This window comes from Adiantum capillus-veneris, chromosome 19 (assembly GCF_014529385.1).
Source record: "Adiantum capillus-veneris isolate H3 chromosome 19, ASM1452938v2, whole genome shotgun sequence".
In the NCBI taxonomy this organism is placed as follows: Eukaryota; Viridiplantae; Streptophyta; class Polypodiopsida; order Polypodiales; family Pteridaceae; genus Adiantum; species Adiantum capillus-veneris.
The window spans coordinates 41,487,261-41,511,476 of record NC_140949.1 but is presented as its reverse complement, the minus strand read 5'-3'; the positions used below and the strand labels follow the sequence as shown (position 1 = coordinate 41,511,476).

Sequence of the window (24,216 nt, the reverse complement as noted above, 5' to 3'; positions counted from 1 at the left end):
CAAATAGAGCTACATTCATTTGCTTACTTCCCAATGGCCTACACAAATTTAAAGATAATGGGCTTCTCCAAATTGCCATACTTGTCAGTTTTTTGAGTGTTGTCTTCATGAATGAGGGCAGCCCCCCTGCTCACTCCCAACCCCACCTCGCTAGATGCCTTCTTGAAAAGGACGCTCTATGGTTTTTCATTAAGCTTCCCTACGAACCCTTTCTATTGCCATGTTGGTCACACTTTGGAAAGATTCCCCTCATTGATTGCAACCCCTCCTCACAAACAATTGGGCTAACCTTCTCCTCTCTTAAGAGGTTCTGTCTATTCAGTGTGCAATTGTCTTTTGAGAGTCTTCTTGACTCAAGGTCTTCCATTGCATAATCAACTTAATTGAACATATCGAAACTTAGGCCATAATATCTATCATAAGTCCAACTTGCACTGACCGGACTTCAAGCCTTACTGACTAGACTTCAAGAATGTCCTTGTGCCTTAGTCCACAACCAGCATTGTACATCTTGGAAACCCCCTATAACTCCTACATAGAGAAAATATTTTCCATGCCAAATAGATAGCTCATCAAAGATGCCATGAGGACCCTCTGTCCTAAAGTATCATGCACCTCGACAAATGCACAAACACAACTATGACTTTTTCACCTGGTCATATTCAATCCTCTCTCAACGAACTTATTAACAAGACATGTCTACTATCAAAACCACCTAGCTGCTACCAATCCTTTTCAGTCAATCTAACCAAATAGAGCTGGATAAGAGCATTGATAGATTCTATAACCAATCAAATATCTAAAGAAGCAACCTTGCTACTAAACCCTCAAAGGATGCTTGCAGATGCACATTAGATGGGGGGAGGGGGATGTAATGGCATAGCAGCACCAAGGCTAAAGCGGCAACAATTTTTTTAGAAATTTATAAATTTTGTGGAAATTATTAGAAAGCTATAGAGTCTCTTTATTTCCTATTCTTTGTAACATCCCAATCAAACATTTCAATTTGGATTAAAAGGCCTCAATGGATTTTTAATACGTAACTATTATAAAGTCATTTGTAATTTGAGCCTAAGACATTAATTTTTCCCAATCCCTAGGTATAAAAGTGAATTTTAAACATTTTGTAAAAGTTGCTTTCTAAGAAGAAGCAACTTGTTGTAACAGAGAGATTATCTATTGATTGCAAGCAAGAATTATCCATGTCCAAAGTGTTTTTTTAAAAAGAAATCCATTTGCACATTGGTAGTCTCATTCATTTAAACATTTTGTAAAAGTTTGCGACTTGTTGTAATAGAGAGCTTATCTATTGATTTTGCAAGCAAGGATTATCTCATGTCCAAAGTGTTTGTTATGAATTCCATTTGCACATTGGTAATCTCATCCGTTTTCTATTGAAATTGATCTCTTACATTGCACCATTAATGTTGGTTGTTGACGGGCTTCTTGCATGCCGGATATGTTGATTAAGTGGTTAAATTGAAGTAATTTGCATAGACTTGATTGAAGAAGGGTTAGAGGGTAATGCTATGCTGTCAGCAGCAGGTGTATTTTGGATTGTTTTTTAAGACCCTAGAAAGGAAGGGTTGCCACTTTGTGCTTGTTTATAATGATGTTTAGACAACTCAAGTAGGTAGTCTATGAGTAGTATAACGCTCCCTTTTGTTTTGGTGCATTCAAAGTCCGTTTGCTTATAGAAGCACACAATCATGCAAGTAGACTGCATAGCAAGATTGTTTGCCTGTTGATATTGATTTATTGCTTTTGATTATTAGTTAACTATTTAGTGCAAATAGGCCATTTTTTTGTGCTTGACATATCAACGTAGTCTTCGTGTACCAATCGGATTGACTTCTTGGGTATTTTTTCTCGTGTAATGACATTAGTTGTGTGTTGCTCAAACAAGTATGCCGCATCGTCCATTGCGACGACCCACTAAAATTGTTGCCATTGCTAGGATAGAATCTAGCTCGGTAGAATGACCTTATCTTTGCTTGGAGACCCTCTAGGAAGCTAGAGTTCCATTTTCCATAAACACCTATGCCATAGCCAAAGCTGAGATTTTGGTACTTGGAAGGACTAGAAGAAAGGGGTTCTTATTGGTTTTTTTTTTATAAAAAGTTTTTGTTAATGGTTTTGGGTCAAAATATCCATGTCTATAAGACTATCACTCTTGCGCTTTTGAATTGTCATCATGACTTTATTTTCATTCAATTTTCAGCCAAAGATCCATGTACATAAGACTATCACTCTTGGGATTTTGAAATTTCATCACCTACTACCTTCAAGAATGGCATCCCAAAATTGAACTTGACCATAATTTGGCCAAGGTAGGTAGAACTTTGAAATAGTGCAAACATTTTAAAATTGTAAGAATTGGGAATTCAAATAGCTTTTAGACCTTGAAAAGGGTATAACAAGCTTTCAATGTGCAAAATGATAAGTGTAATGGAAATTGCCTATGAACTTTGAGAGTAGTGGAATTAGTAAATTAGGTGAAGCACTTTTGAGAGATTCTTTGTGAGCATAGCAGTTGAACTTAATTGATGGTAGCAACATAAACATGGTACTTAGTTAACTTGGCATGAACAATACTTTTGCAAGAAAGAGAGTTTAGAGAACATGACAATAGTTGAGGACCGGATTCATATGGAGCCGGTCCCCCCTCCAATAGGCATTTGTATTATAGTTTCTCCCATCAAGAGAGACTTGGTACAATACAATCTTTGTGTTCCTTGTAATCTAGGTGATGCAATGAAGATGGAAAGCTTCATGCATCACAAGCATAACATAAACTTGAAGAAAGCATTAACTATCCCAAGCCTCAGTCCCAAGGCGTCAAACACCTTTGAAGGTGGAGAGAGCTAGCGGGGATTGAGGATAGGGAAGAGGAAGAAGAAACATTCCATAGGAGAAAGAAATAGTTCCTCAATTATCATTACTCTTCTTGCTAGCATACATAATAGCATAGTAATGAAGATGGAGAAGATGGCAAGCTTAAGCATTGAAGCATGACTCTTGGTGGATTTGCATTCCATAGCCAAGAGTGTTGGTGTAGGCTTGCACTCTCACAAGCTTGGAGAAGAAGGTGGTGTTCCTCAACTTTCAGTAAGTGAGAATGGGTTTGCAAAATGAGTTTGTGTGTGGAGTATATCCCCCTAGCACCCCCCCCTCCTTGCTTTGGGCGAGTTGTGACCTTTCTGCATGTTGCAAGCTCATTGGACCCCTCTCCCCCTAGCCAATCACATGCAGCAGACAGTCAAGTACATCGGTAGTCTTTTGACAAGTGCTCCTTACCCCTTAGAGACAGAGAGCTTGAAAATATCTAGATATTTGTTAGATGGAAGTAGAAGCTCATTGGACCCCTCTTTAGCCCAACCAATAGCATTCAAGCACACCATGTGGTTAAACTTAGTGGAAGTCTGACATGTGTCCCATGTGCTCTTTTAGAATTCCCCTAACTTTGAGATTTTTATGCATAGGAAGTTTCTCAAGCAACTTCCTCATTAAGTGTGTAGGTTCTCTTTTTGACCCCCCATGCATAGGAAGCTTCTCAAGCAACTTCCTCATTAAATGTGACAAGTACCTCAAGTACCTTAGTCATCAAGCATGACAAGCACCTTTAGGTAAGTTTAGGTCGGGGGTTCCCACCTCAAGCTCAGCCCTAGTTTGCTTAAGGTCAAAGGACATTTAACACTAACCATTGGAGGTCTTTAATGAAGCTAACCCTAAAGTCTTTTAAGCTTCATTAGTTACCTTGCTCTTTGACAGACCATCTCTCATTTGGGCCCCTTTACCATTGGCCCCGTGTTTAAATAGATCCGTAAGCACATGTCTATATTCTAACCCTTGTTCCCATTTATTATCCCATATTAAATGATCAGTTTAATATGAGAAAATCATTTGGGTTGGTTAGATATTAGATATTTAATGACATTACCTCTCTCTTGAAATCATAGTCGTTCTCGACTATGAGGTAAAAGAGATAAAGTCATAGTCATTAGTCAATTTGTCTTAGTGGGTAGAGGATCCCTTTTTACCCTACGACATCATTCCAAGATGGATGACTAATCCATTTGGTGCTTGGGAGACATAGCTGCCGCAAGCATGTCTGCTCTTTAGTCCATTTCATCATCCCAAGTAGAGTGACAAATTCTACGTGTTGTTTGAGAGACGTCGTTATCCCAAACATGATTCTTAGTATGCATACTACTTAAATTTTGTGCACAATAAAGAGAGAATTAGTCTTATAAGACAAAAACATTGATCATTTAAAAGAAACATGTACATTTGGTTACTCTAATGTAGCATTGTAAGCGTTGACAAGGTTAATACTATCCTTAAGCTGGATTCCTTGCAGCCATCTAGCATCTTCAAAAGGATAATTTTTGAACTTAATAAGATACCATCGGATAATCTTACCATGTCGTAGTACTTTGTCTTCATGCCGAAGGATAGCTTTGGGTTGTAGTACCTCTTCTTGATATTCGATTTCGGGAGGGTCTTCAATAATTGGTTCATTTGGAGGCTCTCCTTTGTAGGGCTTGAGTAGGCTCACATGAAAAGCATTGTGTATGAGCCAATGGTTAGGTAACTTGTGTTGATAAGCCACCTCATTGATTGGCTTCAAAATTTGAAAAGGACCATAGTATCTTTTTGCTAGTTTAGCACAATACTTTTGATAGCCCGTAGGATTTTTGCCCATCGTTTGCCTCAATCGGGAGCCTTAGGAAACTTAAGTAAGACCCAATCATTTTCTTTGAACGTTAAGGCCCTTCTTTGCTTGTCAGCAACAGCTTTTTGCCTTAGTTAAGAGATGGATATAGCCTCCTTAATCTTTTGAAAAGATGTTTGCAGGTCACGGCTATACTCATCGGCAACGAAGATCTTCCCATGTACTTTAAGTAGCGAGGGAATTTTAGGTCTTCTCTCTATGATTTCAAAAGGTACTTTTCCCGTAGAAGTATGAATAGTATGATTATACGCATACTCTCAAGAGGTAAGTACTTTTCCTGTTGTGAGCATTGATCTACTTATGTAACATAGGTCTTTAGTAGATCAAGAATCGTAAGATTGGCTATCTCACTTTGTCCATGCGTTTGTGGGTGATAGGCCGAAGAGAAATTCAATCTTGTATCTAGATTTTCGAAGAGACCTTTCCCAAAAATTACTAGTCATTCTAGGATCTCTATCTGACACGATGGATGTTGGCAATCCATGGTGTTTGAAAATCTATGATATAAAGAGAGTTACCATTTGGTGTGTCTTAATAGTCTTCTTGATAGGGATAAAGTGTCCTTGCTTGCTAAACCTGTCGACTATTGTCCATATTCCATATTCCCATGGATAGATTTTGGTAATCCAAAGATAAAATCCATGGATATACTCTCCCATGGTGAATTAGGAATTGGCAATGGCTGGAGTAATCCAGGTTGCTTCCCTCTATCATACTTGGTCTTTTGGCATACTGTACATTTTGAAACATACTCTTGTATGTCCACTTTCATGGTAGGCCAATAAAAGTACGTCTCTACTCCTTGAAGAGTAGGTTGAATGCCTCTATGCCCCACATAGGGTAGAGAATGGGATTCATAATGACTTTCTCATGAAGGGAGTGGGTAACACATAGCCTATTGCCATGGAGAAGATAACCATCCTGCAAGGTGAATGGTTCCTCTTTCTTCCCCAAAGCAAGGGCTGACATTATGTCTCTAAAATCAGGGTCAGTAGCGTACTCATCTATCATAGAAGATAGATCATTGTGAGTTACTATTGACACAACAGTAACTTTTGGTCATCGTGAAAGTGTATCAGCCACTTGATTATGCTTACCAGCAATGTGAGCAATGTGGAAATGAAATTGTGAAAGAAAATTTGCCCACCTCATTTTTTTGTCAGAAAGCTTTGTTTGCATCATGAAGTACTTGAGACTTTGATGGTCTGTTCGTAAGATGAATGGAGTCCCCAATAGATAGTGCTTCCATGTGTCTAGGGCCTGTAGAACAGCTAATAACTCTTTCTCATAAATGCCTAAGACCCGTTCATCCGTGTTGAGCCTTTGGCTCTCATATGGTATGGCATGCCCTTCTTGAAGCAAGACTGCTCCAAGGCAATCACCACAAGCATCACATTGGACCTCAAATGGCTTTGAGAGATCCGGAAGCATAAGGACTGGTTGGGAGATAAGCTTCTTTTTGAGCTTGTCAAAAGCACTTTGCTCCTTAGCAGTCCATGAATACTTAACGTTTTTCTTTGTTAAGTCATGTAATGGTCTTGCTATTTGAGAGGAATCTGCTATGAAGCGTCTATAGTATGCACACATACCAATAAAGCTTCTTAGCTTATGTAGATTCCTTGGATTAGGCCATGCTTTTATTACCTCCAACTTTGATGGATCCATACGAATACCATCTCGAGAGATAATATGACCTAAGTATTGAATCTCTTGAAGGAAAAATTCGCTTTTCTTTTGATTGAGAAAAAGCTTATTATTCCTTAATGCTTGAAAAATCACTTGGAGATGTTGCTTGTGTTCCTCCAAGGAATTGGAGTAGATGATGATATCATCAAAGAACACTCCAGTGAATTTGCGGTAGGGTCTAAAATTTTCTCCATTAATCGATTGAATGTAGCTGGTGCATTAGTCAAGACAAAAGGCATGACTAGATATTCATAAAGTCCAAACGTTGTACGAAACACGGTCTTTAGGATATCTTCATTCACTATCCTTATTTGATGGTAGCCACTTTTAAGGTCAATCCTACTAAAGTAGGTAGAGCCTTGTAGTTTATCAAATAGATCTTCTACCCGAGGTACGCGAAATCGGTTTTTGATAGTGATATGGTTTAGTGCGCGATAGTCAACACACATGTGGTATGTACCATCTTTCTTTGCACTAAAAGGACTGGAGAGCAAAAGGGAGAGGAGCTAGGCCTCACCATTCCTTTGTCTACCAATTCTTGTACTTGCCTCATGATCTCCTCTTGTTGAGCTTGTGAAACTCGATAGGGAGGTTTGTTACGCGGTGAGGTTCCTGATAGGAGCTCAATTCGATGGTCATCATCCCCTCGTTTTGGAGGTAAGTCCATAGGGATATCATCTATATAGAGGATTCTTTGACAAAAATCATGTACGCAGAAACTGAGCTTTTCATTGATTTATCAAGGGCAAGAGAATTTACAAGTTGGATAGTACGACCAGACTCATTAGCATCTATATACATATTCTTTCCCCTGTAGGTGAAGTAGATTCTCCTTTCAGGGAACTTCATGTTGGCAGCCATGCGGTTGAACCATGGTATCCCTAGGATAACATCCTCATGTTGAAGAGGAGAGATTAAGAAGTCTTCTTTGTCGACATAGCTTTGGACATGAAGCCTCAACTTCCCAATCAAGGGAGTAACGGAGGCTTAGTTTTGGAGGTAAGTCCATAGGGATATCATCTATATATAGGATTCTTTGACAAAAGTCATGTACGCAGAAACTGAGCTTTTCATTGATTTATCAAGGGCAAGAGAATTTACAAGTGGGATAGTACGACTAGACTCATTAGCATCTATATACATATTCTTTCCCCTGTAGGTGAAGTAGATTCTCCTTTCAAGGAACTTCATGTTGGCAGCCATGCGGTTGAACCATGGTATCCCTAGGATAACATCCTCATGTTGAAGAGGAGAGATTAAAAAGTCTTCTTTGTCGACATAGCTTTGGACATGAAGCCTCAACTTCCCAATCAAGGGAGTAACGGAGGATTGCCGTCCCTTGAAAGCGGCATTGGCAGTTACAACATCTTCCATCTCAAAAGCTTGAATGCCCAACTTGGTGGCCAACTCCATTGATATGAAATTGAGAGTAGAACCAGGGTCAAACAAGATGAAAGTATCATGCTCCCTTACCTTTCCCCAAGCATAGGAGAGAGGTGATCCTTTGCAATCAGTATCCTCTTTTGGAGCTTCGATAGTGGAAGTTCATTGCGAGCATTTCTTTTGGGGCAAGAACGATAGCCATGTCCTTGCTCCCCACACTTAAAACATTTGTGATCCTTGCGAAAAGTTTCAAGCTCTTCAGGAGAGAGTTTATTTTTACCTTTGTAAACTCGTTTCTCCTTGGACCGATTGTTGTTGTTGTTGTTGTTGTTGGAATGGCCGTGGGAAAAATTTTGGGCATTAATTTTTCCCTTTGCATCACTTTTGTCTTTATTTTCCATGGGTTTGACATTTTGTCTAACCCCTTGTTGTAAATTGATGCATGAATCAACCATGGTATGGTGGATTACTTCACTGATAGAGTCAGGCCGTTGAGACTTGACATACTCGGCCATCTCTTCAGGTAATCCCGCACAGAATTGTTGTTTTTGCTCAACAAAGTCTATCTTTTGAAAGACAGTGGCCTTGAGATGTAAGTCCAAAACTTGTCCACATATTTGTGGATAGACTCATGAGAGAGAAGCCTTAAACTCTGCCATTCGGTGAGCAGTTTGTCCTTTGCATCACTTGCAAGGGATTGCTTCATGATGGAAACTCGTAGAGTTTTCCATGTCTTTGGTGCTTCGCCATTGTCTCGACGGCTAGCCCACCATTGACAAGCCGATTTTTGGAAGTGCATAGGTACATGGCGTAGCTTGGAGGAATCCGTGAAGCCCTCGTCTCCAAAGGCAGCATCAAATTGTTGGATGAAGGCCAATACTTTGTCAGTAGCTCCAAAGGTGCCATCATAGGTGAGAAAAGAGATACTCTTTCCTCCCTCTTTGAACTTCTTGAGCTTTTGTGACCTTCGCCATGCAGGGTAAGATTTGCGATGTTCTCCCCTCTTATATTCTCTAGGAGAATAGCCATAGCTTTCATCGGTAGAGGAGGAAGGTGAAGAAGAAGGAGAAGAGGGTGACCTCTTTCTTGCACTTTTCTTCCTTGGTTTCCTCTCTTCCCTTTTGGAGTGACGAGGAGAAGGACTATGGGTTAACCGTTTCCTCTTGGGAGGAGTTGGCGATCGTTTAGTCCTCCTTCTTTGTGGAGCCACATCTTCGGAGGAATTTAGGGATTCATTGCTTTCTTGATCTTTGGATTCTCCTCTCGTATGGGAGAGAGTCTTCTTTTGGGGGTCTCTTCAAGAGGCCTCGTAAGCTCTCTCTCCTCTTGGAGAGGAAAGGAAATCCCATAAGAACGAAGTTGTTGAGTAACTTTGGCTTGCAAAGTGGGGTTGCCCATAGCTTGTTGCAACCTAGCGACAAGATAATTAACAAACATGGGGGCATCATCATTGGCACCTTCATGTGAAAAATCAAAGTCATCAATGTTCATTCTCCTCTCTTGGTTATTGTCAGCCATGCCAATTAAACTTGTGTGTTTACTTAGTGTATGCTTTGGCAATTCAAAATCTTAGTTACTACTCCTCTTAGCCTTTGAAAATAGGCACTTAAGTATCTACACCCATGGCTCGAAATGGTTAATTATAGACAGTAGTAGAGTGAGTCTAACATAGCGAAGTTGTCGCGGGATAGCTCCTTTCGGACTTCTTATGCCTCAATAATGGTAAAGCCGTAGCCAAGTCTAAAAAGAATCCATTATTAAGACCCAAAGCTCCCGACGTGTGCACCATATCCCACATAGTGGGTTCAACAAAATCGATAATAGATCCCATGCCCACTTACCCTAATATAATTACCAAAAATAACCATTAATAGACTACTTAAGGACCCCTCTTCTTAAGCAAGAAAAGAGAAACCAAATGCTCTGATACCAATGTAATGGAAATTGCCTATGAACTTTGAGAGTAGTGGAATTAGTAAATTAGGTGAAGCACTTTTGAGCGATTCTTTGTGAGCATAGCGTTTGAACTTAATTGATGGTAGCAACATAAACATGGTACTTAGTTAACTTGGCATGAACAATACTTTTGCAAGAGAGAGAGTTTAGAGAACATGACAATAGTTGAGGACCGGATTCATATGGAGCCGGTCCCCCCTCCAATAGGCATTTGTATTATAGTTTCTCCCATCAAGAGAGACTTGGTACAATACAATCTTTGTGTTCCTTGTAACCTAGGTGATGCAATGAAGATGGAAAGCTTCATGTATCACAAGCATAACATAAATTTGAAGAAAGCATTAACTATCCCAAGCTTCAGCCCCAAGGCCTCAAACACCTTCAAAGGTGGAGAGAGCTAGCGGGGATTGAGGATAGGGAAGAGGAAGAAGAAACATTCCATAGGAGAAAGATATAGTTCTTCACTTATCATTACTCTTCTTGCTAGCATACATAATATCATAGTAATGAAGATGGAGAAGATGGCAAGCTTAAGCATTGAAGCATGACTCTTGGTTGGATTTTCATTCCATAGCCAAGAGTGTTGGTGTGGGCTTGCACTCTCACAAGCTTGGAGAAGAAGGTGGTGTTCCTCAACTTTCACCAAGTGAGAATGGGTTTGCAAAATGAGTGTGTGTGTGGAGTATATCCCCCTAGCACCCCCCCTTCCTTGCTTTGGGCGAGTTGTGACCTTTCTGCATGTTGCAAGCTCATTGGACCCCTCTCCCCCTAGCCAATCACATGCAGCATGCAGTCAAGTACATGGGTAGTCTTTTGACAAGTGTCCTCCTTACCCCTTAGAGAGAGAGAGATTGAAAATACCTAGATATTTGTTAGATGGAAGTAGAAGCTCATTGGACCCCTCTTTAGCCCAACCAATAGCATTCAAGCACACCATGGTTAAACTTAGTGGGAGTTTGACATGTGTCCCACGTGCTCTTTTAGAATTCCCCTAGCTTTGAGATTTTTATGCATAAGAAGTTTCTCAAGCAACTTCCTCATTAAGTGTGTAGGTTCTCTTTTTGACTCAAGCATCTTACCTCCCATGCATAGAAAGTTTCTCAAGAAACTTCCTCATTAAATGTGACAAGTACCTCAAGTACCTTAGTCATCAAGTATGACAAACACCTTAGGTGGAGTTTCCACCTCAAGCACAACCCTAGCTTGCTTAAGGTTCCCACCTCAAGCACAGTCCTAGCTTCCTTAAGTTTAGGTCGGGTTACCACCTCAAGCTCAGCCCTAGTTTGCTTAAGTTCAAAGGACTTTTAACACTTACCATTGGAGGTCTTTAATGAAGCTAACCCTAAGGTCTTTTAAGCTTCATTAGTTAACTTGCTCTTTGACAGACCATCTCTCATTTGGGCCCCTTTACCATTGGCCCCGTGTTGAGAGAGATCCGTAAGTGCATGTCTATATTCTAACCCTTGTTCTCGTTTATTATCTCATATTAAATGATCAGTTTAATATGAGAAAATCATTTGGGTTGGTTAGATATTAGATATTTAATGACAATAAGTTTTGTGAAAAAGGACCACTTGCATGGATTGAAATCTTTGCATTGGGGCCATTTTGACAAGAGGATTTAGGCATAAGGGTATAAGGGTGTTCTCGCTTCGTGCAGGGGAGTCAGCAGGGGTGGAGCGGGGATAGGCTCCTGCTACAGGGGGTTTCCTTGGGGAGGAGCCCTAGATGGGCAACCTTGGGCTCTCTCTCTTGGCGCTGGCGGTCCCCTTATTTTTGGATCTAAGGCTGCAAGGTGGTTGCCTTGCTTTGCGGGGAAAGTTCTTGGTGGCCTTCGGCAGAGGCTACTATGGGTACTTGGGAAGCGCCTCTGGGTGGGGTGGGACCTCGGAGGTGGTGCAAGTACGGTTCAACTGGTTGAGGGCTTGCCTCTGCTCGTCTCCCCTACCGGCTCATGGGCGACAACCTTCGCTTGATGCAGGGCCTGCGAGATACTGTAGAAGGGCTCATTGGGAGTGTGTGGCTTCATGGGCGTAATGTTCTCTGGACTTTGGGGTTGTGCGATGGGTATCCTTTTGGTTCACAGGATGTGGTGATGCTGCTGTTGTTTGGGTCGATTTTTTTGGATCAGTCTCACAATAGACATCTTGGTGGGTTAGGGTATTGAGGTGACAAGTTGAGCGGCTTGGTGGGATGTGGATCTTCTGGTTCAGGTGGTTCGTGATTTCTTGCTTGATCTTCCTTTTGGTTCTTGGTCCTCGTGAGACACGACGTTACTGGTGGCAACACTGATGCGGTGGTGGCACCTCGGGAGCTCGTGGTGGGTGATGGGGACTAAGAGCCCCGCCCCTTCTTCGTATGCATGATATGGTGTCTGGTCGAGGTGGCTCCCTCCCTGTTCAACCGTTGTATGTAATATGCTTCCATGGTACTGATGGTCTGGTCGAGGGTGGCTCCCTGTTTAGCAATTGTATGTTGGTTGGACACTATGTGGTGCCATGGCTCGATTCGAGCATGGCCTGGCTTTGTAATTTTTTGATTTTGTTAATATACTACACTCACTATTGTGAGTTCTGGGAAAAAAAAGAAGGATTTAGGCATTCAATAGCTATTGAGAGTAGAGGTGGCCAAAACGTTTTTTTCAAGTGCTTGAGATGCTGTGATTGCTTTGACAAGTAAACAAGATTAACTGGCACGTGGAGGAGAGAGGCCAACATGGGATTTTTTTTCTCTATCAGATCCGACCAACCCTCTGTGTGTTCAATGCAAGTGGGTGAATGCATGTTGTCTATCTCTCGATCGCTCGCGCTTGCGCTGGTCTACAGGTGGGCCTAGCAACCTCTCTCTCTCTCTCTCTCTCTCTCTCTCTCTCTCTCTCTCTCTCTCTCTCTCTCTCTCTCTCTCTCTCTCTCTCTCTCTCTCTCTCTCTCTCCCTCCCTCTGTCTGCTCCAGGTGATGCATCGTCTTTCCTACTGCGTAGACAAATGAGTGAGACAAAGATGCCATGTGTGATGCCAAGGTGGCAGAGACAAAGACGATTCTATTTCTTTGCTTGGTGGAAGCAAATGGTCTGTGTTGACTCTTCTCTCTTTCTCTCCGGCCTTGCTCTCTCGATGCAGTAGCGACTCTCTCTCTCTCTCTCTCTCTCTCTCTCTCTCTCTCTCTCTCTCTCTCTCTCTCTCTCTCTCTCTCTCTCTCTCTCTCTCTCTCTCTCTCTCTCTCATTGCTTCACTGCTTGCAATGGATCATGGCGTTTTGACTCACTCGTGAGCGATTGCAACTCAGTTCTACATTGCCATGCAGGGAGAAGATGGGGCATACAAGAAGTGAGATAGAGCGAGAGTGAGATATGGTGTCTTTGTTGCCAATTGAACGCAGGAGTGAGATGAAAGAGAAAGAGAAAGAGAAAGAGATGGGAACAGACAACCAGGGAAAAACGGATGCTCCCAACTCTTTTATGAGGGAAAAAGGGAGGCAATGGCATGTGGCTATGTCTGTGTGTTTTTTGCTTTGGCCATGAGGCAAAGGTCCGCTGTCTAGTACAAAGCGGCCAAGGACGAATGCAGGCCATCATGTGATCCAAGTGAGTCATGGTGGAGAGAATTTTCTGTCTCTCTATCTGTCGAGCAACAAGCATATAGTCCGTGCAAAAAGTGGTGGACGAAGAGGGCATGTAGTGGGAATTCACTGCTTGAATCGAAGTTGGAGGCTTGTTGTGGCTTTCTTGGCTTTGAACTTTTGATTCCATAAGGAATCTTGCCCAAGGAGTGTGCTGCTTGCCCACCTGCAGGTTGCACATGGTTTGAGTTGTGCAGATAAGACAACGGGCAAGCTGGGTGAGAGATGGCGGGCAAGCTACAAGTTGGTATCATCAAAAGTGAAATTGGTTGTTGTGTAAATATCGAATCCATCCAAGCCCACCAATTGACTTGAGACTTATACCACCCTTACCCTAGAATAGAAAAGAACTTTGGTGAATTTATGCTTGATATAAATCACCAAAAGTTGGTCAATTGCTAGAACTCAAGTTCAAGGCTCTAGAAAGACTAGAAACTACATTGATTAGAATTTGCTAGTTTTTCTTGTAAAATTGTTGCACATAAATAAGGATATTAGGTGGGGTTCACAGATTGATGAGATAAATTATTGATTTGTAAAGTTTGACATCAATAGGAAGAAGAATGACAAAAGTGTAGAGGAATTGAACCACAAGAAGCTAACCAACCTATTTTTGATCCAAGGGAAGCATCAAATTGGGACCAGAAAGAGTGCAAATAGGTTTGACATAATTGAAAATTTATGATAGATTGATGCACCTTTATTCGGATAAGAGACGGGACATTGGGCACCAAGTAAAGATTCAAAGAGTAGAGTCTCTATGGAAGAGAGAATTAACCATATTGATAGGCTTTCTCCTATTCTAGAAGAAGTATCTGATACTCATTATGACTCTAGCTTTGAAATGGCCTCAATATTTTCTCCATAGTCAAGTGGGGACACCGGTTTGATGTACAAACTCTTGCCCACTCACCATAGGCAAAATGAGCATGGGGCACAAATCTGTGCTAATCCATGGGAAGAATCATGTGCTAGAATTGATGACCATGACATAGTGTTTACGACTTTTGTCCTTACCTATCTATTTGAAAGTAACATGAGTAGCCATCACACACAGTGTACTTCTCATGACCAGCTACCTCATTTAGTATCTCATTCTAAAATGGGAGGGGAAAGTGATCTCTTTTTGTTGCCTCATTTAGTGGACGGTAATCCACAAACACCCTCCACTTGCCGTTCTTCTTGGGAATGACAACAACGGGAGAGACCCACTCTGAATTCTCCAATGGATAAATGAAACCTACTGCTAGAAGCTTTCTTACCTCCTTGAGTAAAGCCTGCTCTTTGATGACTCCTAGCCTTCGTAGCTTTTGAGCCTAAGGTGTAGCCTCTGACTTTAGATCAACCTTGTGTTGAACATCATCTACTCCACACACATCGGTATAGTCTTTAGCAAAAAGCTTAGGAAAATTCCTTAGCACACATTTGACCTGCCCTCTTTTCTTCCTTTGTAAGTGTGGTTGATAGCATACCTTCTAGCATCCCTTCGTCTTCCACACCTTGGTTCTCTTGAGGACCTACCTCCTCCAAGCCTAGGCAAGAGGTCTCTTGGTTGCTTGGCTTAAACCTTACCCCCATGAATTTGATTGAAGACTCCTCTTCAGTAATGATGCCGCTACTTTGTTCCTTTGAGGTGCTATCAGTCCAGTCTTCCTCCGTCTCACTTTGCAATGATTCTTCATGGATCTCCTCTTGACGTTGCTCCTTCATGTCAAAGACAACCTTCTTATGATTGTCATTCCTGCAAATTAGCTTTCCACTCTTCCAATCTTACAAGGCTCGCATTTTCATTAGCCATGGTCTTCCCAGGATAAATGGGTAACCATTTCCTTTGGTAGACATAACATAGAAATCTAGTGCCTTCTTAATGCTAAAGGCCTCCACAAAAACATTTTTACAAATGCCTACACACCGAGCCTTGCTATTGTTTGCCATTTTTACTTTGATTTCAGGTGTCTCATTGATGTGCATGCCTAGTCTCTGCATGAGCCCCTCTATCATGATGCAAATTTGTGCACCCCCATCCACTAGACCTTTCCTAACCAACCTTCGTTTGATGTAAACAATCCAGCATAGGTGTAATATTCTCATTCATTTCAGCTTGTGCAATTTTTTCAAGAGGCACACTCTCTTGTACCTTTCTCCTAGTGCTAACTGCCTTCCTTAAATCCCTCCCAGCTTGTAGACATAATGCAAGAAACTGAGACCATGAGATATTAGGACCCTTACCTCTCATGTCTTCCAACCGGTTGTATGGAGCCATACCATGTCCAAGAGGAAAGTCTTGGGGGTTGATACGATGTCGAGTCCTCTTGTCTTCCTTGGTCTCCTTTGCCTTCTTTTCTTGTCCATGGTCACTTTGTGACGTGACTCTTTCTTTCTCCTTACCTTTTCCACGGCCACGCTTAATGCCATTTGCTTCCATGTCAATCTCATTTGAATTTGTCACCTCTACCACATGCACATTTGGATCTGGCAAAGGTGGAACTCCTTCCACTTCTTGTGGAAGTGGTCTTGCTCCATTTGGTCTTTACAGAAGCATTGGTTGACTAGTTCCTTCACCTGCATTCATCACTGGATAATTCAAGTTAGGTTTCCCTGGCTCCCCACGGGGCCAAGGACAGTTAAACATCCCATGTCAAGACTCTCCGCAATTTCAACATTGCAAAAGTCTCCTAGGTCGTGGCTCTCGCTCCTCAGCTTTCTTTGTTTGTTCCTTGGGACTTACAACTTGTGCAAGGTGAATTGACAAGTTGCTTAAGGATTCAGTTAACTTTTCAATCACCTCAGTTGTTACCTCAGGAATCTCTCTAGATATTGATGATTGCAACTTTTCCTTGCGTCTAGGACTCTCTATTGGAACCTCTCCTCTTGGGCACTTGAGTTTTCTATACTTCTTGGAAGCTCTAGTTTCAGCTGCATCATAGGTGGCAACAACACCCACCTCGACTTTTATCTTGAGTGTGGGAAAGAGACCAGCTATGAATCTGTCCTTCTTTAGGAACTCTACACCATCATGAGGGCTAGCAACATTTCGTATCCATAGAGCCCAAAGACGTAGAAACTCTTTCTTGTACAAGTAGTAGTCATCTAAGTCTTTTTGCTTATGAGAAACAATGTCTTGCCATAGTTTTTGAGTGTTTTGGGGATCAAAGAAGTATCTCTTAAAACGATCCACAACTTTCGTGTAATTCCACTTAACTTCCTCAGGAAAAGAGTCAAAACAAGTGCTAGCATCTTTCCTAAGGACCATCTCAAACATTTCTACACGTTCTTGATCAGTTACTATCCTCTTGATATGGCAAGGCATCTTGAAATTTGCTAAAAATAATTTTGCATCCTCTCCAGGCTCTCCAAAGAAAAGATGATATCCGAACATTTGCATTGGCCTTCCATTATTATGAAAGATTATAACACAAGTTTACAACAAGGGCTACAATAAGAGATTCCGAACCACTCGCGTGTAAAGGAAGAAGTAAGAAAGTATCACTCTAGGTTTTCTTCTTCAGCTATCCAAGCTTCAATGAGGTCTCAATTTGTTTGATTAAAAAAAAAAGGTAGACTACTGATGAGCTCTAAGAAGGGTTGAAATTCTTCAAAGCTTAGGCGATAAATGGAAATCTCTAGAACTTCATTTTTTGGATCCAAAAGAGCAACCATGTCCCAAGAGTAAAAACTAGATCTTCATGCTCGTTGAAGGCTGTGAGAAAGTAGAAATTGACTAGGAGCTCCTTTCTTTTGAGTTCCACATAGTCAGAGTGAGGTAACCTTCTCACAAGTTCATAAAGAACATCCTCATCAAGTCCAATCAAGTTTGCAAGATTTAAAGACTCCACTTGTGCTACAAAATTTTTGGACAAAAACTCCTTAGGATTATGGTTAAATCATTCATAAGCATAAAGAGATTTACAATGTCTCTATGAACAAAGTGTCAGTTAGAACGTAGTGAAGGATGAGAATTTATACAAGTTTGCAATTTTCTCTAGAATCTATATATTAAGACAAGCTCTTAATAGCTCCCTATCTCCTTTGTTGAAAGTGAAAGGAAGACTATTAATAAGACGCAAATGAGGAAAAATTCACCAAATGTGAATCTATGAATTATGAACTCTGGCCACAAGTTTCCTGTAGAGTTTTCCTCAATGGTGTAATGCACTCACCAAACACTAAATTTTACTCTATTTACCAACTTAGGGCACACACTATTTGGATGAAAGCGCGGTCTTCCTTAGTGCCCAACAACAAGAGGAAAATAGAATCCACACGTAGGACCTTTCTTTTTAACTTCACCACCCTCTTGTTATGAGGGAGACGCTTTACCTACTCCTGTAACTATCGGTAATAGAGCTAGATCTCTAAGAATTAAGCTTTCATTGCACACACATTCCTTGTTAGAACAAATGATTTTGTTTTTTGTAACAAACTTGGATAAAGAAAAAACAAACATACACACTATTTTGTTGGATTGCACTTCATTTTAAAATAAAATGAATACATGTACATCAAAAGAAGTGTGGTAGTTGATGAGAGGTAGAATGACAGGTTATGGAGATGCAAGAATTTCTCCTATTCTTTCAGTCCCAAATATAAACACCATACGTTGCTGAAAATGTATCTTTCTATTGAGTGTAATATTTATCATAATATGTGGTGTGAAATAAAAAGAATATTTTTCTGGGCCATTATCCATGCTCTATATATAACCCAATGCTTAAAATAGAACAAAGGTAAACACGTCCAAACTAAGATTGTACCCAACGAGAGGCAAAATAAAAGGATTTACCGAAGTGTTTATTTTGGCTAATCTAAGAGGACCTAAAATTCTAAGAATTACAAGTTGAACTTGCAACTTAGTACTAACAATTATGTGTATCTTTTGCCTTGCAATGGTAATGAACGGATCATACAAATTCTCGTGATTCATGCAAACTACTTGACTATTCTAAAGGTTGAACCTACACGAAAACATACACAAGCTGTCCTCTCCAAACGAAAAAATCAGGTTGAATAGAGTCAGCCAGGTTTCTCAAAGATCAATGATGATCGAGAAGCCTTGACAGCTTAGAGACATTGTAACAATTGTGGAGAGAAGGGTCGCTACTAGAGGAAATTTCCTTTGCGGAGGATGGAATCATCCAGAGTGATCAGACTATGCCTTTATTACACAAATAGAGATGCCACATGATCAATTACCTTTGGAGCAAGAGGGGAACTTTACTTTTCTCCACTCTAGAGATTGGATCATTGAAAGTGGTGAAGTTAGGCACAATACTTCAATGCATGATTTGATGTATACTTTAAGGTAGTATGAAGGTTCAATTTTCAGAGACAGTTCAACAAAACTTGTACATAATGAGGGGGATATGGACCTTATCCTAGATGAAAGAGGGGGAATGTATATCTCCCATGTTCTTTATGTGCCTTCTCTTGGTTATTACATTTTGTCAGTGTATGAGCTTTGTAGACTTGGCATGGTGGTTGTATTTGATGAGTACAAGGTGTGAATTTGAGATAAAGCTTCCAACATGGAAGTCAAAGGGAGTACAATAGTATGTAGATTGTACCACTTGATCATATTCCTTAAAAATTGGACTCACACCCATTAGAGTTACTCTCAAGTAGATTAGTTTGGACCCAAATGGTGCATGATGTTCCAAATGAGAATGATTGCATTTACAAGCAGTAGTAGAGTGCTCTAGCTGATCCATTGTGGATGGTGGAGATACTCCACTATGTATGGGTTACTACCTAGGATTCACACGAGTCAGACTTATTACTAGATGTATGAGCCAACGTCGACACTCACAAATGTCACTTATAGTTATAGTTACCCATTAAAGTTTATGATGAAGAGTAAATGAAGGCGTTCCTTGTCCTATTATATTATCAGACCTAGCATAGATGAGATTCTTCTTCAAATGTACTTAGCAGCTCCACATTTGTACGGTCTATTGACCAAGACATGAGAGGGGGTATTGGAGTGGGTCATCTCTCCAACCGGTCATGGCAAAGCTGCTAGTGCCCCAATTTCTCCCAATGGCTAATAATAGGGAGTGAGGAAAACTTTACGGTTATGCCTAATCTAGATGTGAGGCAGTTTTCTCATTATTAGCATGTTCTCACCATTGTTTTGCCTACCCTATACTGTCGACAATGTCATCTAGTTTGCCTCTTGGTGACCCCAACTTGAGGGTATTTTCTCCTGATACCCAATACCATTGGACTCCACCTAAAGGATTGTCTTTAGGTTTTTTTCATGCTTTTCCTATTTTTGAGTTGTGGGATTATCTATTTGTTGAGATGAGAGTAGGAAAAAATTTGGAACCTCTATATAGGGACCCCACCCCCTTGTAATTCATGATTGGTGAGTGGTGGAACATCCACTAGCGTGCCACAAGAAGCTTGATAGACATATTTTACTCTTTGATGAGGAAATTATAGATTTTATTGGGGAGGGCTTTCTCATTACCCAGCTTAGCTTTTATCCACTCTATTATTCCCTCAACAGGGGCAATGTTATCAAAATTCAAAGTTTGGCCCAACATACATATATCAACTAAATAAGATGTTGGGGACTATGCATGTGGTGTGCAATAAGTGCTCCTCCTCTATTCCATCTAGCATAGCTGATAGATAAATCCATATTTTCTTGGCTAGATTGTGTTAATACATCTTGAATAAAAAAGTTAGAAGCATCCACATGCACATGAAATATTTTATTGCAATCTTGAGCTTTAAAGATTGGAGCTAAAACTAAAGAATTCTTTATCTTTTGAAAAGATTCTTTGTAGTTGTCCATCCATTTAATTTTAGTAATCAAACCATGCAATGGCGGGGTTATCATTGCATATATATAAATGAAGCACTGATAGTACTTATCCAAAATGGCCAATGAAGTGTTGCCTTTCACAAACCACAGTGGTTCATGGTAATTGAGCAATAGCCTTTATGTTATTTAGATATATGGAGATATCATTTTTAGAGACTATTTTTCCCACAATCTTCCCTTGTCTACCCATGAAAACATATTTCTCAAGGTATACACACATTCTATATAGTATACACTTTTCAAAGACCTTCTGTAGATGATCAAAATGATCGTTTTGCAAAGAAGAATGAACACTCATAAGTCAACCATATATACTTCCAAGAATATTCTCAGATACTCTTTAAAAGCATGACTCGTAAGTCTTTGAAAAGTAGAAGATGTATTTCTTAGTCCAAATGGCATGACACAATAAGAAAATATGCCCCATTCTAGAGAAAAGATGTCTTATTTTGGTCTCTAAGGTGAATAGCTAATTGTTTAGATCCCAAGATTTGTTTAAAAAACTATAAGCTTCAGATACCCTTTTGAAGACATGTTTAGTGATAGGAAGAGGATAGTTGTCCTTAATGGTTGTAGCATTACTTTCTTGAGATTGACACATACTCATAATTTTTTATTCTTCTTGGTCATAACACTATGGGTGAGACCGTATGTGTGTGTTCTATTTCATAAGTACACTTTACTTCCTTCAAGTTCTCTATCTCTTCCTTGATTTTTCTTGTAAAGTTTTAATAATAAGTGCATGGTTTTTAACGACTAGGCTTAACCTCATCCCACATAGGAATAGTGTGTCGGGAGATATCTACAACCAGTCCACTGAGGTCTTTGTACAAAAAGGCAAATATTTCCATGTAATCCTTATTATCTTGATCAAAATATCTTCCTTCTCATGAGACAAGTCAATTGCTATGTAGGTTGGTATTGATTCCTCACTAGGGTCGGCTACGATAGTCTACTTTGCATCCTTTGGTCCATCGTAATAGTTCCTTGGTTCTCATAACTCTCTCATTGGTTGCTATACAATGATCTTATGGTTTGTACAATATGCTTTTTGTAATGTGATGGAGCATTCATTGTATCCATCCTTTATATTTATCACTCTCAGTCCATACCTATTTGTGCATTCTCTTCAGCTCTTTATATTTAGCATTACACTTTGTGAGAGATACCCTCCTCACGTGTCTATGCAAAAATTATACAATTTACACTTTTATACAATTTCATTATACATAAAAGTGCCGAAGTGATAACATAGGGGATGAGTTCTCAATGCCCAACCTAGTATGGAGTTTAAGCCATGAGCCAATAGACTTCATCCAGAGGTACCTAACAGCTAGTGCTACCTCTAAAGGCCTTGGTTGGTGAAGGGGAACGTGGTAAAGGACTCATGCAAAATAACTTGAATTTTTTTCTTAATGATTTTGATATCAAATAAAGATTGATCAAGATGAGGCCAATGAGCTTTATGTGAGATCTCAACCCTTTGGAGGTTGAAAAGCACATGTTTATGGCCAGACAAAAACAAAGAGGCATCAATTTTTCATTTGACCAACCAAGGATCCTGAAGCACGTTAACAAACATATAAATCTTGATTCCTCTCCAATCTAGTAGCTTTGAAGCACTCACTTATCTGCTTGTTGCTCCAATTGAAACCACGGTCTTCAGAAACATCTAACAAATTCATGGGATCAAGCAAGTCTACCCAATGAGTTTTCTTGAAACCAAAGATTACCTATCCTAGAGACCTTGATCTATTTGTAATTTTTTCTACCATATTGAAATCACCTATAATTACTATATTTTCTGGCAGTTTGGCCATCACTTGTCAACACTGAGATATATCAGCAAGAGAGTTAGGAGTATAAACAATGACTAGAGTGTAATTGATAGGATTAGATAATGTGATAGCAATCCACATTTCCTTATCTCATGTATGGATGTCTGTTATGAGGTTGGCACAGTTACAAGAGATTCCCAAAGCAGCACCTCCTCTACCAGGTTGATGGTTGGTGAAATTCCATTTGTAGCCAGAGCCAATCCTATTCAATTTAAAGCATATAAAGTTAGGATGCAAGGACAGGCTTTGCATCCATTTTTGGCCTACTAAGGAAAGGCCTTAGTGTTGGGCTTGCTTGGGCGTACTTTTGCTGATGGCATCCACGTGGACGGTCAACAAGTTTGGAGAGCAGGGGATGGCATCCACGTGGACGGTCAACAAGTTTGGAGAGTAGGGGCTGCAGGAGCGAGGATGGCGTGCAGTTTGCGTGAGGAGTTCAACTTCAATATAGAGCCTTAGAACTTAAAAATTCGTGTGCGTGTGGGAGTCTATTGCTGCACTCGGCGACTGCGTCCAGCAGCTCCAGCTCAATAGTTGATGCAGAAGTGACTGGTCTTTGCCAGGCTGCGGAGGGCGAGGGAGGCCTCTCTCTGGTTGTCGCCATCACGGCTGCAGAGCATGAGGTCCTCGAGCTCTCTCTCTAGGAGACTAGGAGTACCCTCGCTGCAGCAGTGCAACTACACGGCGCTCCACAGGGTTGGTGACGCAGTTAACTGTTAGACTTGATTGCCTCAAAGTCTCAGACTCTGTGTGTGTGTGTGTGTGTGTGTGAGAGAGAGAGAGAGAGAGAGAGAGAGAGAGAGACGGCCATCATTTCTTTAGGCCTTTGGGAGAAGGTGTGCAAGAGTATTAAGGCCGCTGCAGGTGAACTGAACGCAGACGGGCTGAGAGAGCCTGAGACGGCACTGCACCTTCTTGAAGGCTATGTAGTCTTTATCACGCAATCTGGAGTCTGATAGGCAGAAAAGGGGAGAGCTCATTTCAGGATGGCCTCGTGATCGAGTCGTCGTGACTCGTGCGTTCAGAGTCCAGACTGCGCGTCTGCAGCCCAAAGGTCATGTGGTTCAAGGTTGGCTCTCAGATCTTCGCCGATGGCGGCCTTGACTATCTTGGCAACCCAAGCCTTGTCCACGCGCAGAGCATTTTGGCCATCTGAGCCTGCCAGGTCATCCTTATGTGCGGTGTTGAGGGATACCGTGTTGCAGGTATGTCCGTCGATGTCGTAGGAAACCTATATATTGATTCGTAGCTGTACTCTGATGTTGTGTGGATGGCTGTAGGTGGACCCTTTCGTGAGGTTGAGGACCCCATCTACCCCGATGGCTCCTTTGACCCCCTCGGCTTGGCTGACGACCCACAGGCTTTGGCCAAGTTGAAGGTGAAGGAGTTGAAGAACGGCAGACTGGCCATGTTCTCCATGTTTGGTTTCTTTGTCTAGGCCATTGTCACTGGCAAGGGCCCCATAGAGAACTTGTCCGACCACTTGGTTGACCCACCGTCAATAACGCCTGGGCCTTAGCCACCAACTTCACCCCCGGCAAATAAGCAACACCTTGTTTAATCCTCTGTCCATGCAACAGCTTGCTCTGCTTTGTAAAACACATTTTGAACCTCACTCTCTAGTGCAATGCTGTTGTTTCGATTTGAAATATTATATGGTTCAGTCATGTCGGCAGATACTTGTTTCAGGGTTTTCGTATCCTTTTCAGTTAAGTTCATAAATCAGGAGGTCCACCATTCACTGCGTATAGTTCCTTTTTTTTGTAAATTTAATATAAATGACCTGTGAATGTTGTTTTATTTCCTGCGATAGACATCACATGGTATCATTGTAATGCAAAAAGTGTTGGTGAATAGGTATTATTTTTCCTTTCATTATGTAACTTTCGTTCCGGCCAAATTTCAAGATATTGCTCTACACATTTGGGAAAGGTTATATGAAACGGATAAAGATTTCGTGTCAAACAGTCGGTTTACAGATGTTTCTTGCTCTCGTAGCGAAGTGTACCTTATCTATTTACAAGATATGAAAGACAATAGACAGCGCTTTTGAAGCCTAGAAATCTGTTTGAGGTTCAAGATTATATTGGTATAGAGCGTATCCCAGTTAACGTCCGGATTGACTGAAACAAAATTGCCTACGACTTAGCATAGTTGTATAATTTTCAATA

At 40.9% G+C, this 24,216-nt stretch overlaps 1 protein-coding gene across 1 annotated transcript; it reads left to right on the top strand.

The window, feature by feature from the left end:
- The first annotated feature begins 22,492 nt into the window (after positions 1-22,492).
- Positions 22,493-23,795, top strand: LOC147433886 (chlorophyll a-b binding protein 1D-like). The gene is made up of 2 exons (XM_086489825.1): positions 22,493-23,250; positions 23,326-23,795. Exons 1-2 carry the CDS (start codon positions 23,220-23,222, stop codon positions 23,481-23,483), a joined length of 189 nt encoding a protein of 62 aa, XP_086345951.1. The 5' UTR covers positions 22,493-23,219; the 3' UTR covers positions 23,484-23,795.
- The last annotated feature ends 421 nt before the right edge of the window (positions 23,796-24,216 follow it).